Source organism: Centroberyx affinis, unplaced genomic scaffold (genome assembly GCF_046629955.1).
Source record: "Centroberyx affinis isolate AG114_WGS23_722 - 3 ecotype Tasmania unplaced genomic scaffold, CSIRO-AGI_Caff_v1 ptg001025l_1, whole genome shotgun sequence".
Classification (NCBI taxonomy): Eukaryota; Metazoa; Chordata; class Actinopteri; order Beryciformes; family Berycidae; genus Centroberyx; species Centroberyx affinis.
The window spans coordinates 247,738-266,156 of NW_027279585.1; the positions used below are offsets into that span (position 1 = coordinate 247,738).

At 39.7% G+C, this 18,419-nt stretch overlaps 2 protein-coding genes across 3 annotated transcripts; both read left to right on the forward strand.

Annotated features, from left to right (window-relative positions):
- Positions 1 to 191: 191 nt before the first annotated feature.
- Positions 192 to 5,719, forward strand: LOC139646949 (nucleolar protein dao-5-like). The gene is made up of 11 exons (XM_071522752.1): positions 192 to 508; positions 978 to 1,091; positions 1,246 to 1,374; positions 1,965 to 2,066; positions 2,327 to 2,446; positions 3,304 to 3,432; positions 3,527 to 3,679; positions 3,773 to 3,910; positions 4,034 to 4,168; positions 4,824 to 4,958; positions 5,235 to 5,719. The coding sequence occupies exons 1-11, from the start codon at positions 466 to 468 to the stop codon at positions 5,387 to 5,389; spliced, it is 1,353 nt and encodes a 450-aa protein (XP_071378853.1). The 5' UTR covers positions 192 to 465; the 3' UTR covers positions 5,390 to 5,719.
- Positions 5,720 to 6,378: 659 nt separating this feature from the next.
- LOC139646944 (probable C-mannosyltransferase DPY19L4) lies at positions 6,379 to 17,610 on the forward strand. 2 transcript variants are annotated; one of them, XM_071522745.1, is made up of 19 exons: positions 6,379 to 6,917; positions 7,059 to 7,250; positions 7,747 to 7,871; positions 7,998 to 8,088; positions 8,465 to 8,586; positions 9,070 to 9,215; positions 9,580 to 9,703; positions 10,118 to 10,252; positions 10,811 to 10,942; positions 11,473 to 11,574; positions 11,781 to 11,854; positions 12,030 to 12,188; positions 12,480 to 12,599; positions 12,989 to 13,109; positions 13,756 to 13,812; positions 13,907 to 13,989; positions 14,212 to 14,344; positions 14,775 to 14,933; positions 15,654 to 17,610. In XM_071522745.1, exons 1-19 carry the CDS (start codon positions 6,827 to 6,829, stop codon positions 15,816 to 15,818), a joined length of 2,331 nt encoding a protein of 776 aa, XP_071378846.1. In that variant the 5' UTR covers positions 6,379 to 6,826; the 3' UTR covers positions 15,819 to 17,610. The 2 variants fall into 2 exon arrangements, with proteins under 2 accessions (XP_071378846.1, XP_071378847.1); XM_071522746.1 differs by lacking the exons at positions 7,747 to 7,871; positions 7,998 to 8,088.
- Positions 17,611 to 18,419: the final 809 nt, after the last annotated feature.

Genomic DNA, 18,419 nt, shown 5'->3' on the forward strand with positions numbered 1-18,419 from the left:
TACTGAGTTTTGTTGGGTTTACCCTCCCTGGTGGAAAAGTGTTGTGCACAAAATTGTTGATCTAAAAAAAAAAATAGATGTCACTCGCTTGGCACAAATGGGAACGCACGTGAGTCCTTACGTAATGTTTTGAAAGCAGAAGACCAATAACGGTTGGAGACGTCATCAAAATTCGACCGAGCGAGCGCCAAACGCCTCAAAAACGAAAACAGAAGAAAGTGGACCAAAAAGGACGAGAAAATGAGACTTTAAACTAAAAATAATAATAATAATAATAACACCGTAATTGAAAAGCATATTTCCTTTCGTCCTTCGGCATGTTTTAGTAGTATATAGACGGATTAGCAAACGTTACAGCTGACAGAAAGTCTGACTCAAACCAACTGAAACCAAGCTACTTAGCTGTTGTTAGCAACATAAATACTAGCACATTTTAGATGAGGATAAGTTACATTGACCAACGCAATGGGCATAACCAGGGTACCTGCTAGCTTGGTAGATACATCAGGTAACAGTATTGCACGATTTTTCTTTATTTTTTTATTATTATTGAAATTTAAGCTACTGATGCTCACATTTGTTTCGGCTGTGGTTAGCTTCCAACTGTCAAATAAAGCATTAACTCCCACACAGTATTCCCGTGATTTTAGGTAGTTTATTTTAGATTTGTGAACGTGGGGTGGTTACTGTAGTTACTGGGTTACTAGGTGTAGTGTAGTTACTATACATTAGTAAGACATCACAGAGTAGACTATTAGTTTAGTTTGTTGCTTGAGAAATACTTTGCCCTAAAGGCATTGGAAAATAAAATCAATATGCACAGGGGAGCAACAGATAGCCTACTTCATTGGGGAGATACTTAATTAGGGAGACTGGTCAAAATGTAACCTATATGGGTGAACATCTGTCCATTTTCCCTCATTTCATGTGATTGAGAGACTCATATTTGTCCCGTTGTGTGTCCTGTGACCCGTCAGATCATGACAGCTCAGATGATGATGTACCTCTGTCGATGCTGCTGAAGAAGTCACAGGAGGATGACAAACAACTGACCTGCAGCTCTAACAGTAATTCAGGAAAAGACAAAAGTGGTGAGAACAAAAGATAAAAGAAACACCACCAAGACTGGTCTTGTGGCATATTATACCAAACAAACTGAAGTAACATTTTTAAAACAGACACATTGTTGGATTTGAAAGCAAACCGTAGTAAACTTTTCATGTGGATGTCTTCTCCTGTTGTAAGGTTTGGATGACACATCAGACGATGAGCCTCTGATACGGATACGGAAAACGACTTCTCTGCCAGCTAAGAAACCACAGACTAATGAAAACGGATCAGGCAGGTCTAATGGCGTGAACAACAAGAAAGCAGGTGATAACATCACATGTATTCAGTGATATGTCAAAGCATGTTTTCTGTTGAATTTTATAGCATCATACATATAATAATAATAACAATAATAATAATAACCTTTATTTGTATAGCACCTTTCATACACAACATGCAGCTCAAAATGCTTTACATCAATAGAAGGCAGATAAAAGACAGATAAAAAGATAAAATTCATATAAAAGAACAAGTAAAATGCATTGCGTTAAAAGAATCAAATCAAGTAAAATAGAAAGATAAAAGAACACAACAAATACTCCCACATTTAGATGCACATTGTGAGTGAACCCATATGTTTTTCTTTAATTTTCTTTTCTCCTGTCCTTCCTGATTCTACTCTTGATCTGATATTTATGTCACATCTCACTGCCTAAGGCAGACAAGAATATTAGTGGCATTTGTAAGACAGGTAGAATATGAAAAATGAAATTTGTAAAGCACTTGTTAAGTTAGAAAGTGCTGTTAAATAAAAGGAATCAGAACTGATTAGAAAATGTACTGGCAAAAAAAAGTAGCCTTAGTCTTTACTAAATGATGTGACAGATATTAATATGTACCATTTTGTGTCTCAGATCTTTGCAGTGAAGACAGCTCAGATGATGATGTACCTCTGGTAAAGTTCCTCAAAAAACCAAAGGATAATGAACCGCAACGTGAAAAGACAAAAGATGATGGTGAGTGGGAGAAAAGTAAAAACATAGAAAAGTTAGTTATGAAGCGTGGTGTGGCCAACGATATGTGGTAGAGAAAAAAATATAAGACCAGTTTTATGAAGCCTAAAAACCTAATGAGTAAGTAGGTAGAGATTCAGGACACACATTGCTGTTGCAGAGGATCGAACCTGTGATGATGTTTTAGTTACAAGACATAGTCTCACCCTGCTGCTCCATGTTTTCTGTTTAACTTTTCTGATGTTTTCTCTTTGTGTTGCAAGGCTCAGATGACAAACCCTTGACAAAGAAGAGGAATGCTCCTTCAGCAAATGAACCAGAAAGTAATAATAAAATAAAAACAACAAGCAGCAATGGCAGCCGCAGGAATAAAAAGACTGCAGGTGAATCCTTTTTATGCTTCACAAATGCCATTATTCATTCTTGTGTATTCACACATGAAAGTGCTACTCTATATCAGAAAATTTTAAATATGTTGCATATTATTAAAGCCTAAAATATGCGTACATCACAATTTAGACATCTTTTCTGCGTAGCCTACACACTTCCCAATCTACTTGATGTTTCCCTGGGTATAATTCTCCAGGATGATTATGTTTTCCATCTGTTATTTTGTTCAAAACTTTTTTTCTTTATGCCAGTGAGGTGTGAGCATGAAAGTGAAACTTAAAATTTTATACAAAGCTATAGCAAAAACTATAATAAGTAAGTTGGGTAAGTGTGTGGGCCAAACTGTAAATAAGTCTAAATTTGGATATACTCATGTTGAGGAAATGAGCCTCTTTCTGGTTATATATGTGTGTATATATATATATATGTATATACAATATATATGGAGAACAGTGTACAGAGATAGATCTAGTCTGTCTGAGGAACTGAACTGAACTTCTGGGAAAGTGAAATAGTTTTATACAAAGAAACAAACAAGCGTAGAGACAGAATGTCAGGATAAGATAGAAAACCTAGTCTGTGTGTGTGTGTGTCTGTGTGTGTGTGAGCTTGCAGTTTTTTGGATCGGGCAAACAGGGGAACAGTAGAATGTTGAAGGTTACCGGAACATCAGAACATCACACTCCTTATATGGAACTTGTTATCAAATTTTTGTTTGTTGGAAAAGTACTGAAGAAGAAGTACTCATCATAGGAGTTTGTGGAATTATGTTTTTTTTTTTTGTTTTCTATGATTGTGTTTTCCATTGTGTCTGGAGTGGATGGCTTTAAATAATTGCTTTATTCAACAGTTTCAGATTTGAAAAAAGACGATAGCTCCGATGATGAGCCTTTGATAAAAAAGCCCAAAGTTTCTTCCAAAGCTGCAGTGGAGTCCGTCTCGCTGCCTACAAAGATGTCTGCTGATACAGACAGCAAAGGTGAGATTACTTCCTCTGTAAGCACCTAGCGCCTCGGCTGTCAGTCTGTGTAGCGGGTGTTTACTCTGGACTCTTCCTCCTCTCTTCAACGCAGAATCAGTGGATGATGATGTCAGCTCAGATGATGAGCCTTTGAGTGAAATTGCCAAGAGACTTAAGTCACACAAGCAGACAAAGGCGTCTGTCACGCCATCCAGAAAAGCAAGTCCAGTTAAGACATGCAAAAGGAAAGCTCCAAGGAAAAGGGGTAAGTGTGAAGTTATAGATATCCGCGCTCAACTTCTGTGTGTTCAAATGCTTTTCACCTCTAACAAAAATTTATATTTTTTGTTTGTTCCAGCCCAACGCCTAGAGTCTTCGAGTGACAGCTCAGATGATGAGCCATTGATAAAAATGAAGAGGACAAAGGGTCTTTCAGAAGAAAAGGTTTCAACAAACTGCAGGAAAACAAAACCAAAAACTAAAGACCTACCAAAAGGTAGACAACACTTAATACAAAGGCCAGAGGTTCGATTCATAAAATAAATAATCATATCCTAAAGGAATGTAAGTATGAATGAATTACCAGTAGTTCACATATCAACCTTTTGCAATATGATAGATACATCCTCTTCAGACAGCAGCTCAGACGATGATGTGCCCTTGGTAAACCTGATTGGCAAGCAGCATAAACCAACAAAGAAGAAAACGGAGACAACAAAGAAGACGCCTGTGTCACGAACCAGGAAGAGACAAGGTGTTGTAGCAATAAGATATTATATCTTATTATATGTCAAAATTCTTTTTACAACATAGAGGATACAAAGAACACTGCACTGTCCATACAAAAATATAGTTGCTGGTGTCAAAAAAATAGTAAAAGTCGTTTGTTTTTTTGTTCGATTTTTGCATTTTGAAGTTCCAGTACTAGAGGCCACAATTTATCTCTTCATGATCTATTTTTACAACAGTTATGAAGAATGGGAAAATAATTCTGCACACTGCAAATAAAAGCACTTATGCAATAAGTTAGTTTTTCTGAATTTAAGTAACTTCTGTCCTAGCCTTTTATTTGCAGTGTGCAGAATTATTTTCCCATTCTTCATAATTTTTCTAGTTTACAATACTTTGATTCTTGCACCTGCGTTACAATTGATCTTCATCTGAGCGCAACTAGCATCTTTACTGTGTACAACAGTTATGAAGCATGAATGGAGCATGAATTCCTCTTGCCACCAAAACGCTACATGAGAATTAATTTATAGATCACAAGTTCACAAGTTTGATGTGACATAATTTGTCAAAGGGTTTTGTGACGGTATTATGTTTTGCGGCACCGATATCTGCCCCACATAAAACATATAGAGGAAAACAGTTTTAAAGCCTTTGCTGCTGTGACTTCTGTTTGACAGGACAATCTGATGAAAGCTCGGAGGACGAACCCTTGATCAGGCTTGTGAAAAAGAGCTGTAGAGGTGCAACAAACACCACAACTCCTAAGAAGAGAGCCACAACCTCCAAACAACAGAGAAAGACTCCTGTGTTAGGTGAGGACACTCAGTGAAGGTGACAGAAAACAAAATCATAACTTCTCCAGCGGAGCTTCTCATTGGCCAATAGGAGAAGACTGTATGACCGTGAAGCAGGGTGCTGCTGAAAATCATAAGGATTTGAAACATGATAAACGATAATATTGAATTATTGGCCAGCCCTAATGTTGCTCAGCAAAACCCTTCACTGAATAAACAAACATTTAAACAAATATCTTCTAAGTACTTCAATGTTTATATTAGTCATGTAATGCATTTTGTCTTTTTGATCAGGCTCGTCAAGCGACAGTTCAGATGACGAGGCCTCGATCAAAGGAGCGAAAAACCCACTAGTGAGCAAGATCTTGAGAGTGATACTGGAGAGATGCAACGTTGAAGAAGCTGGAGCGACAGGCTCAAACCTCTCTGAGAAAGAAGCAGAAGTATGAAGAAAGCTGTAACAGTCTGAATTAATCTTTTTTTTGTCACCTTTCAACTTCTGGGCTGGGTTGAGATCACACTCACTCTTCACCAAAAGTCTAACGAGTGTGTTTCTATGTTTCTACAAATGTCTTAATTTTAAATGTGAATATTTTTACTTTTTTTTTTCTTTTTGAGAGCAAATTTTGGCAAATTTACTAAAAAAGTTTTATGCATACAGTCCATGATATTTTACTATTTTACCATTGTTTGCATAAGTATGTTTTCGTCTGGTTTTAATTTTTAAAGAAATTTTATGTACTTGGATGTAAGTTTATATTTATGCTTCAATTTGAATAAACTATGCTCAGCATGCAGCTGGAAAAAAGGTTGTATTGTGGTTTGATTCCACTTCAAAAGAAAGAGCTTTCAATGTGATTTTCGTACTAGACGAGTCTCCACACTCAAATATTGACAAAAAAAACGTATTTTTGCAGAAAAAACAAATAATTAAGCAACAAAATGCAACTATACAATCTGTCCAATGTTTTTCCATGATAAGAATTGTTTAGTTGTCATTTAGTTGAAAGTTCCCCTCTAGATTTAAACAGAGATTTGGCATTTTTGGTCTACATAGGCTAAACAGATTAAACACTGCACAGGTCACCTTTCATTGCCACTTCACAAGTTCTGTCAAAATACTATTGAATTTCACAGCACAGTAACATTAAGGCCTAAGTAGTTTAAGAAAAATCACGACAGGCCCTCAAAGTCAGCCATAATGAAACACTGACATTTTCTGACTAAACTGAATAGTGTACAGTTGACCTTTCTATTTGGATATTCTAAATATTACAAAATGACCATTGCATACTCTACTTTTTTGCTTGATGGCATGATTTGATGATCATTTTATTTTAAAATGCTGCAAGGACTAAAATTCAACACGGAACAATGTTCTGATGCATCTTTGCATGCTTTGTGTGATTTTGAGCCCACAATTATCAACAAATATCAGACTTTGCATTAATAGTCTAGCAGTGAAGTTGCTTCAGTTGCCATCCACAGCTCTCCCAGATGCAGCATCCACCCGCAGTGGCTCAGTCTGGAGGCTGGCCGTTTGGATTTCTTCTTCGCTGTTTTCTTAGCAGTCGCAACTTCCGCCATGCCCTGGTCACGGCCCAGTAGTGTCGTTTGGAGTCCTCCAGTGCAGAGTCAAGTACGGAAAACACCGTCTGTGATAGCTTGCAAGTTCCTGCTGGAAAACCCCAGGCTTTGGCTTCAGCTTCCCCCACTACAACTTGGCATTTCACCGGTTAGCGCCGATACTGCTAACGGTAGCTTCCTGCCTGCTTCACATCACAGCAAGGTGTTCGCTTGAAGGTAGTTAGGGCTAGCAGCTTGTTAGCTAGCATGCTGTTGTCTCGTCACGTCAGGCGACTCCTTTCGGATTAATTTTTCTCGTCATGACCGAGTTAAGATGTCGGAAAACAGAGACTTTGGAGGGAGATAAAGGCGAGGAAGAACTCCAGAGTGAGCCGGACTCGCAGACTGCACGTAAGTTGGGGTAGCAGTTCGCTAACTGAAGTATTGTTGAAAGCTAGATAACAGTCCTTGAATCCAGTAACGTTGCCAAGTTAACGGTAGTCTATTCATCCTGCTGTAATAAAAGCTTTTAAACTAGGCTGTCTCTTTTAGCCAACGGAGCAGATCTGAATGATCGTCCAGTGGCAGACAACACAGAAGATGAGGGAAGTGTTGCCAGCGATGGGGCAGATGGCCAGGAGCAGAAAGAAGATGATGGAGTTAAAGAAGAGGAAGCTCAAGACAAACAAGAGGAAGTCAACAGACAAGAGCCATCTATCAAGAAGTCCAGGAGCACCTCAAATTGTAAGTATATTCCCTCTTACAAGGTGCGGGGCAAACGTACTTATACCAATACTTATACTTATAATTCTGATTGAAAAGTTCAATAACAACAGGACATACCTAGTGAGTAATTTTAACTCACCCTCACTTACACACACACACACACACACACACGCAGATCTATATAAGCGATTAAAGGAAAAATCCACCCTAAAACACTTTAATACTCTTAGAAACAGCTATTGTCGATGCACCACACATTTCTGGACCCATTTTGTTGTTTGGTGGTATTGGTGTATGGTGTATTTGTCGTATTCCGGTGGATTACTGGTCAAACAAACAAAAACAACTCCTGCAATGCATTGAACATGGCAAGTTGATGGTATGTAACGTGTAAGAGTGTCCGGCAGTGAATTTTTCCTTTGAGTACAGTCAGCTGCATGTCTTACAGTAAGGAGCACCATGACAACAGATTAGTTAACTGTTGCACGTTCTCTGTTATCTCCCCACTCTTCAGCGGTTATTCTTCAGCGTCTGGTGAAGCTGTTCTTTGGGTGTCTGGCAGCAGTTGCATGTGGGATGCTTTACGCTGTCTACCTTTCCACCTACCATGACAGGAAGTTCTGGTTTTCAAGTAGACAGGTGGGTTGCTCTATTGTCACCAGCCTGCTCCCGTTACATTTCCTGTTGTCTTATCTAGATCACTTGTGTAGATAAACTCTGTGGATCAGTGCTGACATTTACATTTGTTCACATGTTGCATCGTAGGAGCTGGAGCGTGAAATCACCTTCCAGGGAGGCAGTGGGCTTTATTATTACTACTACAAACACATGCTGACGGCGCCATCTTTTGAAAGAGGTGCACTAATCTTTTTCTGCTTCTCTGAAATGGCTAGCTGATTGTAATAGCCAAACTGAGACACTGAAGGTCCATTCACATCTATAACTATAACTATAAAAACATCCAAACCGATAACTATATTTTTGGATGCAGAGACAACAAAACATTTTCAACCAACCGGAAAAAAGAGGCAGAGAATTCAGTAGATCACCGCAGTGATGCTTCGTCTGCTGAGATATCGTTGTAGTGTGAATGCTTGAGCAACAATGTATTATTATTGTTTATAGTTATCGTTCTAGATGTGATTGGACCTGAACTTGAATTGAAGTACACTGAATATCACTCCCTCTCTGAACGTCTCTGTTCTTACCTCTGTCTGGCTTATGTTTTCCAGGGTTTTATGAGCTGACGATAGATAACCGGACTGTTTCAGGTCAGACGGTCAACGCAGTGGAGCGTCTGTCTCTGTATCCAGAGCTCATCACAAGCCTCATATATAGAGTCACTGGAAGCCAGGTCAGGCTAATGTTGTTGGTATATGCTGACTTTTTGGCAAATGAGCAACAACTTTTATGTTGTGTGATGAGAAGGTTAGTACTAGATTCACCTATGTGTACTCAGTAGTTGGCATGCTATAATGCATATATATGTTACATATGTGCCAAATGTTAATGCTCTTTATATGATGGCAAGCTAATGTGTACCATCCACTAAAAATGCTGTGTGCTAAACCACTGCCATGGCCCATTGCAGAGTAAACAAATACTGAACACACAGACCGGAAACTACTAAAAATCTTTTCGTGACACAACTGTAAGCTTATTTGCCCAAAAACTGAGCACCCCAAGTAACATTTTTAGTCTTTTACATTGACTCTGGCATCAGAATAGAGTTCTAAAACTAAAATGCAATAGTAAGTTTTAAGTTGATGTTATTTGCTCCAAACATCTAGGCCTTGGCTGTGTGATATAACTGGTGTTTCTGTCCCTCTGCCTTCAGGATTTGATGGAGCCGATATATTTCTACATTGGAGCCGTGTTCGGCCTCCAGGCGGTCTACGTAACTGCCCTTTTTGTGTGTAGCTGGGTGATGAGTGGCACCTGGGTGGCTGGCATGCTGGCTGTGGCCTGGTACGTTATTAATAGGTGAGTTGGAAACCTGTCACACTATTCCTCATATTTCAGTCTCAGGCTTCCTTGTGTGTCATTTTTTTTGTTTTTTGTTTGCCGTCCTGGTGGCTCAGCAGGCTAAGGCACATACCATGTAGGTGTGACGTTATCGGTTGTCGTATGTCGTCCCCTTCCTCTCCCTCATCCTCCCTGTCTCTCCCACTGTTCTCTCCAATAAAGCAGAAATGCCTTAAAACATACAAAGAAAAAAACAATAAAAGCAGAAAGGGACGAAACATGGAAATATTCCCTGTTTCTTTCTTTCTGTTCTTTCTCCATCCACTGCTTGAAGGGGACTTTTTCAAATTATAATCCTCCCATCGGTCGTTTCTCTCCCCAGACCAGATACGACCAAAGTGGACCACGCCATTCCTCTGCGGGACAACTGGGCTCTGCCTTACTTCTCCTGTCAAGTGGCAGCTTTGACTGGATTCCTGAGTAACAACATCAACTCTGCTACTGAGGTGAGTTTCATCCACTTCATGAAAGTTGAGCAGTTTCCCATCAGATGACATAGAATTAGTGGAGGGTAAAACACAACAGTAAAACTCAATTAACTGTTGTGTGTCCTTTATTTAGTTTCCTACGGTGCATGCTAACACATTAGAACACTGTGTATGTTTAGTGAATGGTGGAAGCTTAGCATAGACAGTCTACTACACTTAATACTGGACAAAAAATGGTAAAACTGCTTCCAATGTTCTTGTCGCACAATGGTAAGTTGATCAAGCATCTTATTTGCCAATAAGTGGATCTATTCCCCTTTTCAATTTTCCAACTGTGTCTCTATATTTAAGTGTTATCCACTCCTGTATAAAAGCTGAGTGGAAACATTTGCCTGCATTTACATACTTTGAGATAACTGTGTTTCTCTCTAGATGTTTTGCTATCTCACCATGAGTGCCACCACCTTCACCTTCCTCCTGGTCTGGGAACACAGCCACTATGTGCTCTTCATCCAAGGCCTGTGTCTTTTCCTGCTCGACTCTTTTGACCTGGTGCCGCCCCGCAAGGTAACCCGCTCCCAGAATAGGTAGTCTTACTCATTAAAGGCCCAGTGTGTGATTGTAGTATTGCACCTCATATTGAAACGCACTCAAACCACTACAGGCTTTTTTACATAGTGGTTTAGTGTAGTTGTTCTCAACCATGTGCCATTGTGACCCCAAAGGTCTGCAGATTTTCATTCCAACCAAGCACTACAGCCACTGATTTCACTTATTAGTTCCCTCCTTGTGGTTGAAAGTGTGTGAAAGTTCAAGGACTGATATTTTGTGACACCTAAACATGAATTTTACATGGAATTTGACTCAGTAAGAAGTTTGTTTCTATGTGTAATGTCTGTTTAAATGCTGTTTTGAGTCATAATGGGCTGAGAAATGTCCAAAAATCTTACATAACAGTTAATCAAATTCTCCAAAAACAGATGTGAATATTCCCAAACTTTAGATGGTAAAAAAATGGTGGTTGTATCTTTTAAATGCATTGTGCATAAGATTGGCCTTATATCAGGTCTTCCTCTTTCTTCTTCTTCTCTCTCTCCATCATCCCTCCGTCTCTGGGACGGACAGATGGCTGACATCCACAAGGTGTACCTCAGCTCGTTGTTCCTGGCCTACCTGTTCCAGTTTCAGAACCCGGCTCTGCTCAGCTCGCCTCTGCTCAGCCTCTTGATAAGCTCAGTGCTCGCGAGGTACTTCCAGGTAGAGTTAGCTCCTCCCTCACATCAGAGCTGAGTCACATTACATTTACAGATAATTCAGCATTTGTTTTAACCTACGTGGAACGGCAGATGGGTGACGTTTTCCATTCAGATAGTGTTAGGTAGACTGTACTAAATTGACTCAAATACTTGACTGTCTAAACTTTCTGGGACTTATTGTATTGTCTAGTATTGCAAATCCCCACCAATCTGGTACCTAAGTAGGATAAGGATAAAGTCAGGGCACCACCCTCAACTTTAAAGTATTTTCCTACTTTTTATGCTTTAAGAAACCAAACTCTGCATACATTCCACTAGCAACTTGATTATGCACTTCCCATAATTACAGAAACGTCAGAGCAGAGCTTTTGGGAAAAATCACCCATCAGCAGCTAATCTCATCCTTCCATTGCCATGCAAGGAATTGGCAAACTCAAAGTTTCCATCGAACAGGAGCACTGTGATGTGGTTTTTAGAGGTCCAAACCTAGACTAACACGTCTCATTGTTGTTTTCTGTGTTTCCATTCCAGCAAAACATGAAGATGGGCCCCCTTGTCGCCAGACTAATGAAGCTCTTCCTACATTTCTATCTAGTCTTCACCACAGGGATCACCTTCAGTTATTTGGTCAAGGTAAAGCCGAAAAACACTGGTCAGGTGTCTCCATTTATCCATGTGTATGTGATGGCAGGAGTATTTTGTTCTAGTAATTAGTGTACTGCCACAAGATGAGTACCCGACTGGGAGTAAAAAACATTCTTTTGGGAAAAGAAGACAGTCCTGTTGAGTGAAAACAGATCATCAGGGCTACTGCTAATAACTGCTGTTTTTGTTTACAGAAACTTATACCTGTAAGTGAGAGTGACTTCATATTGAAGTTCTTTGAAGTGAAATTTGGGCTCAACACAACAACGTGAGTTACAGCATTTACATTTGGATTTAAAATTGAATCATGCCTGTTTATAGTTGTTGTGGCATTATGTAGCATCTTCTGTGGTTTTATTAGTCAATATGATATCTATAATGCCTGTCTCTCTATAACATAAATATCTAATAAAACATCAATATTTTGTTCCCTTCTATATAAGTGACTTTGTCACCAACTTCCTCCTGTGCCAAGAGAGTTTCCAGACTCCCAGTCAGGACTTGTTTCTGCGACTGACCCAAGCCTCGGTTCTTCCCTTCTACTTCCTGGTTCTCCTCGTCTGCCTGCTCTCCACTCTGCAGACCATTTACAGAAGACTCAGGTTAGAAGCTGTAGTCAACACACACTGCAATGTTTCTGCTCTTGGGAGGTTTGTTTACTCTATCAGCCACTCTGGCTGGGAACCAGCTATGGTTTGAAGTTCTGCCCTGTTCTAAAAATGTAGTTGCCTGGTGAAACGGTGAATGTGGCTGGTGAATTTGGGGACTTTTGAGCCTCTGTGGTCTGTAGACAAAAGGTTTCCTGTTCTGTTAGAAGCTGAACACACAGTGCCTCTTGGCTGTAGGCTTTAAATAGGATGTAACGGTAATTCATGCATTTTTACTTTTTACAGCGGTGAGCCAATGAAAACCAACCTCAGGCTTGAAGATGGACGAATAGGAGAGCAGCCTGAGGTCATCTATCATGTTTTCCACACGTTGCTGTTCGGAGGCTTGGCTTTGCTTTTTGAGGGGTATGTTTATCAGTGTAGCTAACACACATTACAATGTATATGTTTAAAGGAATACACTCCCTTTTTGGCAAATAAGCTCCCCAATCCCAATTAAATTCCCATTCTGTTATGAGAGGACAGGCAATAGTTTCCATTTAATTTGCTACAGTGCATAACACAGCATTAGCACACTGTTTGGGGGATGAGCATCTCAAAAATGTTGGCGCAATAAATACTGGATACTGGATAAATACTAAAACTTCTTTCACTTTTCATCTTGTTTCTAATCAGTGTACATAACTTGTATTTACACTTTAGGGTTAGTAAACAAATAAATGAAAGAAAATCATGTTAAATTGGTCATTCCTCTTCAGTTCACTACAGATTGATGATGTTGTTTTCTCGTGCAGGATGAAGTACTTATGGACTCCGTACGTCTGCATGTTCACAGCGTTTGGTGTGTGTTCTCCAGACCTCTGGATGACTGTGTTTAGGTGGCTGAGGCTGAAGTCCATCCACCCTGTAGTTCTGGTGAGAAGCCTCTCATATTCACTTTTATCCACTGTCATAATACAGTAAGACTTATGACATATTGCAGATGAATCAGTGTAAGAAGTCATTTTCTAACCTTCTAAGGAGAGTAATGTGATATATTATGTGATCTTAAGTAGCTCAGTAGGTAGAGCATCATGCCTCTTAAGATTTTCCGTTTGTATGGCTCTCATATATGTGGTTGAAATATGAACAACATATTTAGTGTCAAAGTAATCCTATAGAATGATGTAAACAATAGAAATAGGTCTTTTTTGGCTTATGTAGGCTTATGTAAGAATGAATGTAATGTTAATGTGAATATGTTTTGATTTGTAGATACTCCCTAGTTTAGGGGAGTCTATATAGGCCAAACCTATTTAAAGGAATCAATGACCTGACAAAGCCTATGGGCGAAACGTCTTTTCAGTTTGCCAAGCTGCATATTTTTTATTTGAAACATGTAAAATTAATCAAGATATCTTTTTGAGAGTGCAAATTTCCCTTTGTTGGTTCTTGTATTAAGCCTGAAATCGAGGCACCAGAGAAGCAGTTACAGAAAAAGTTAACCCCCAATACTTACCTCTACAAATGTTGATCTTTCCTTGTTCCTGCTGTAACGTGTTGCTTGTTTTTCACTCTGCAGGCTTTGATACTGAGCACAGCGGTTCCTACCATCATCGGGTTCAGTTTGTGGAGAGAGGTGAGATGTCCAACTCTTCATCTTTTGAAAGGCTGAGACTTTTAAAAAAAATCTCCCTCTTACCTCATACGCACTCCTCTCCTCGGTCTTGCAGTACTTCCCTCGAGTCTTAGCAGAGCTGTCCGAGCTGCAGGAGTTTTACGACCCAGATACAGTAGAGCTGATGAACTGGATCAAGTGAGTCATCAAATTCTCTGATGTTATATACAATGTACTTTCCCCAAATATTGCCAAAATTGCAGTAGTTTGCATGGAAGGTGTTAAAAGTATCACTAATGTCTCACTTAGTGTATTTTCAAGCCAAAGTTATCAATTAATTCTTAGTAGTGTGATTGCATCAAACATTTATCTTTCATTTTCCCTCACTTCTACCCATTTTGTTTCTTCTCCTCCTCTCAGGACTCAGGCTCCAATGGCGGCGGTGTTTGCCGGCAGCCCTCAGCTGCTGGGAACGGTGAAGTTGTGTTCAGGTTGGGCGGTGACCAGTTTACCGCTTCACTCAGACATCAACCTGCTGAGGAGGAGCGAAGATGTGAGTGCCTGACACAGCTGAGATACTGGCACTTTGCGTAATGAGGAATATTTGAAGAGATCCATTCCAAAATGAGATGTCTACCATTTTAAAAAAGGAGATAATTAATTGTACAAAACGATTGATACTGTAAAATAAAGCTAATACAGTATGGTCGTTTTTAAAGGAGAGAAGACAACATAAGTCCTTGGTTGATAAAATGGTTATTATTAAACAGATTGGATCCTCTATATGTTAACGATATTGAACAATGATGATCAAGTATTTTCAAGAATAAAACGCCAGAATGGACGTTTTATTCATGGTATCACCATGGGCTTTTAAAAAAAATGATATATAACAACGCAAGGATGTGATTGGCTGCTGATGGGCGATGTTGCCCAAAATAGAAATCTTTAATGTCCATTTCTTTTTTTTTCGCCCCCTATAGACTTACCAGGTGTATGCGATGCGATCTGCGGAGGACGTCTATAAGATCCTGACGTCTCACAAGACAAACTATGTGATCATTGAAGAGTCCATTTGTAACGAGCTGAGCCACAATAAAGGCTGCAGGATCAAAGACCTGCTGGACATCTCCAACGGACATGTGAGTATCGACACCTACTCTTTATTTCACAATAACTGATTGCTCTGAAAGGGATTTTGGCAAAGAACCACTTCAACATAATGCTGTGCAATGAGAAGATTTGTAGTGGTTTCACCTGTGTGTCGTGTGTCCAGTGTTCAGTATTCAGTATGCCACGGTGCATATTGTCACTGTCAGGTGAAAACCTCATATCTCCCAAGAAAAACAGCCTTGTTTTTAGCTTGCATTTTTTTAGTTCATCCTTTGGGTTTCATAAGCCTAAGAGGTCAGAAAGTTTCCTCAACCCCTAAAGGAGCATTAGATCCTTCAGTTGAAGTAAAAACATGAAAATCATTTTTGGAAGTTCTCACACAACAGCGATATGTTAAAACTTTTGAGGTGATGCTATGGTAATCTCATGTGCCTTACGAGATTGATGCCATGATAGCTTCTACTGTACTAACTGTCTGAAGCATTAGCATACACCGTAATAAACTAAAATACTGAATATACAGAGGTGTAAGTGCTGCCAGTCTATTTGTTGCACAAAGGTAATTATAATCAAAGAACTTACTTGGAGTGAAGTTTGTATCTCAATAATGCTTTGCAAAAGCCACAGGAATCATGGAAACATAACACTGGTTATAAAAAAATGGACTAATAAAAATAAACAAAAAAAACCCCCAAAACAAACAATATTACTTTCCATTGACTTGTCCATTTCCTCTTGTCCCTTTTCAGGTAGTTTATGACAGAGGAGAGATTTACTCCTTCTCCAAACACGGGAGATTCTGCCACGAGATCAAGATGAACTACTCTCCCTACACAAACTACTTCACCAGAGTTTTCTGGAACCGCTCCTACCACGTCTACAAAGTGAACTCCGTCATCTCCTTTCAGTACTGACAGCTGCCCCCCCCCCCCCTGCTGAGCCTGGGCCGAGTCCGCCTGTCCCCTTCTCCAGCGTCTCTGCTCATGTCCACAATGTATCACAATGCAGTGCAATGTCTTTTTGCAGTTTGTGCTCAGAGGGTTTGATGAGTACCGTTTGTTCTGTTACTTTACACATTCGGGTCTGGATGGTGAAGCGCTTGGTGTAAGTAGCCGCAGTTTCAAACCCGTATTGGATGACGGCCGGTGTGGGAAGAGCAGCACACCAGAGTGGGAAGTTAACACCAGCCAGCAGCCGAGTGCTGGTAGTTTGTGACTATGTGTAGTCATCGTTCAGAGGTCCCACTCTATTCTAAAATCATGTTTTGCTGGTAAAATACTGAAAGTGCCCGGTGAATTTTGAATCCATCGGTCTCTGTGGCTTTCCTTCATTGATCTCTTACACAGAGATCAATGATTACATTGTATTGGGCTTCAAGTTATTGCACTGTGTATTCTCAGTGTGTAGACGGGCCCTCTTGAAGTTGAAATATGCCATGTCAATCACTGTACTGTATTTAGTTTTCGTTACTGAGATGCATTAAGTGAAAGCAGAGGTAAATATTTGAGGTCTGTTTGTCCACTTTCTGCTCTGTTTTAATCATATGTTTGTTCTCACAATAAGTACTCATGCAGTGCATGTGTATGTGCTGTGTGTTTTTAAAGGTCGCCGCTTCTGATATGCTTTGCTTCTCTTACGGTTTGTCTCTCTGTACGCTGCCTGAAGTGTGATGTGTTCTGCAGAAGGGAAATGGGCCAATCAGGATGAGCAGCGCTCACCTGTTAGAGAGGGACACCACTTATACATGTTACTCCTGTGGTCTAGCATAGGCCAATCCATATGGAAGATAAAAACTCAAGACAGAACTTCTTCTCAAACTCGTGAAATCATCAGATATAAAGTGCAGAGTTGCTTCATACACTGTGAATGTGCGACTAATATTTGTGGACCCACCGACTGTTTGTTTCAGTTTTTCTACCCAATGAACTTTATTCTTAAGTAGTGTCTGTCCAGAACTAGAAACTGGGTCCTTTTTCCCAGATGATTCTCCCTCATATGCTCTCCCAGTTACCTTTACCATCTCTCCCACTCCTTATCTATGGAGTTTGAGTAATACGTCTCTGCTGTCTGGCTTCAGGAGAGCGCTTTCATATTCAAATATTGATCAGACTATGCTGGACAATAGGAATAACGTCTCAAATCTCAAACCGAGTGTTATTCCCCTTTCAGCCTTAAAGGGTAGTTAAGGCCGGTACTGAAGCTACTCGTCTCTGTTGCTTTGTCCTCGTAATCCTCTTCATCTTGATGCCTTATAGTGAGAAGTGAGAACTGGGAGGTTTCTGACCTGAGGAGAGGACAGCTTGTGTCCTGTGTGACTTTTCATCTCCCTCTTACAGCCTTTGGTGACTAATCCATCTTCTCCTTAACTGGCCCGTTAGCTTGGAGGTTGGAGACTGCCCATTTCCCACTTATTTTGAACTCGCCGTTAGTTTGTTACCTGAAATATTCCTCCTTAATGTAACATATTGTCTTACACTGGTGTTAACATGCCAGTCTAACCAACAGCTGTCCCTCTGCAAATGGCCATGGTATGATAAGTAGGCTTTATTGAATTACTGATGCAAAAAAAGAAGTGTACGAGTTGATAAATACAAAAATGAACTCCACAATGTGTTTCAAATGTTTATTGTTTATCGTCTCCTTTTCTGACCTCTTGGACTCGTCTTGGTCTCAGCCACTGTTGGATGTTTACTCGACTTTTTCCTGTCCATCTAAAACTATAAAAAAAAATTGGTAATTTTATTGACGTTTCGATTTATTTTCTCCCCTGCACTACAAGCAATTTAAGGGATTTCACTTGTAGAAACCTGTGTATGTAATGGGCGTCAAACTTCTACGGAATAATAAGTTGGAAGTTGAAGGGTAAAGGACAGAGCAGATTTGCAGACAGATCTACATCTCAGTTTAATTTAAGGAGTTTCTTAAGGATTAATAATCCTTAAGAAACTCCTTAATCATTAGTTTTACATTTTGGGAAGACGTGTACAGTGTTTATCACATATTGTGGTCTCTGCCTTGACTACAGCCCTGCTATGGATTTTTTTTATAAACACCTCCTGAAATACTGTCACTCAGTGATCAATGACGTTGATCTGAACTCCTGACCCGAATTCCCACTATAGTATTTAACCCATTCTCTGTAATAATAAGGTGCATAACACATCTTGGATAAATACATTTTATGGATTTATGGATGATTTCCATATACTGTATTAATACACATTAAGCAAGCAGAAATATTGTGATCATAATTTGGTGCCTTTTTGATGGATAACCTCAGAGGAACTAATTTCTTAGTCGTAAGGTCGTATACAAATACAAATATGGTGTTTAAAATAAAGTTATCCCAAGTCGAAAAAATATTTTCTGAGACATTATGTGTGTGTGAGAGAGAGTTTTCTGGATATAAAATCAGAGTTTATCACATAGTCACATATACTTTATATGAGGACAGCGCAGTGCATAAATGCGCAAATATGGCGCACGGTGTGTCACCTTGGCGACGGAGCGGAACC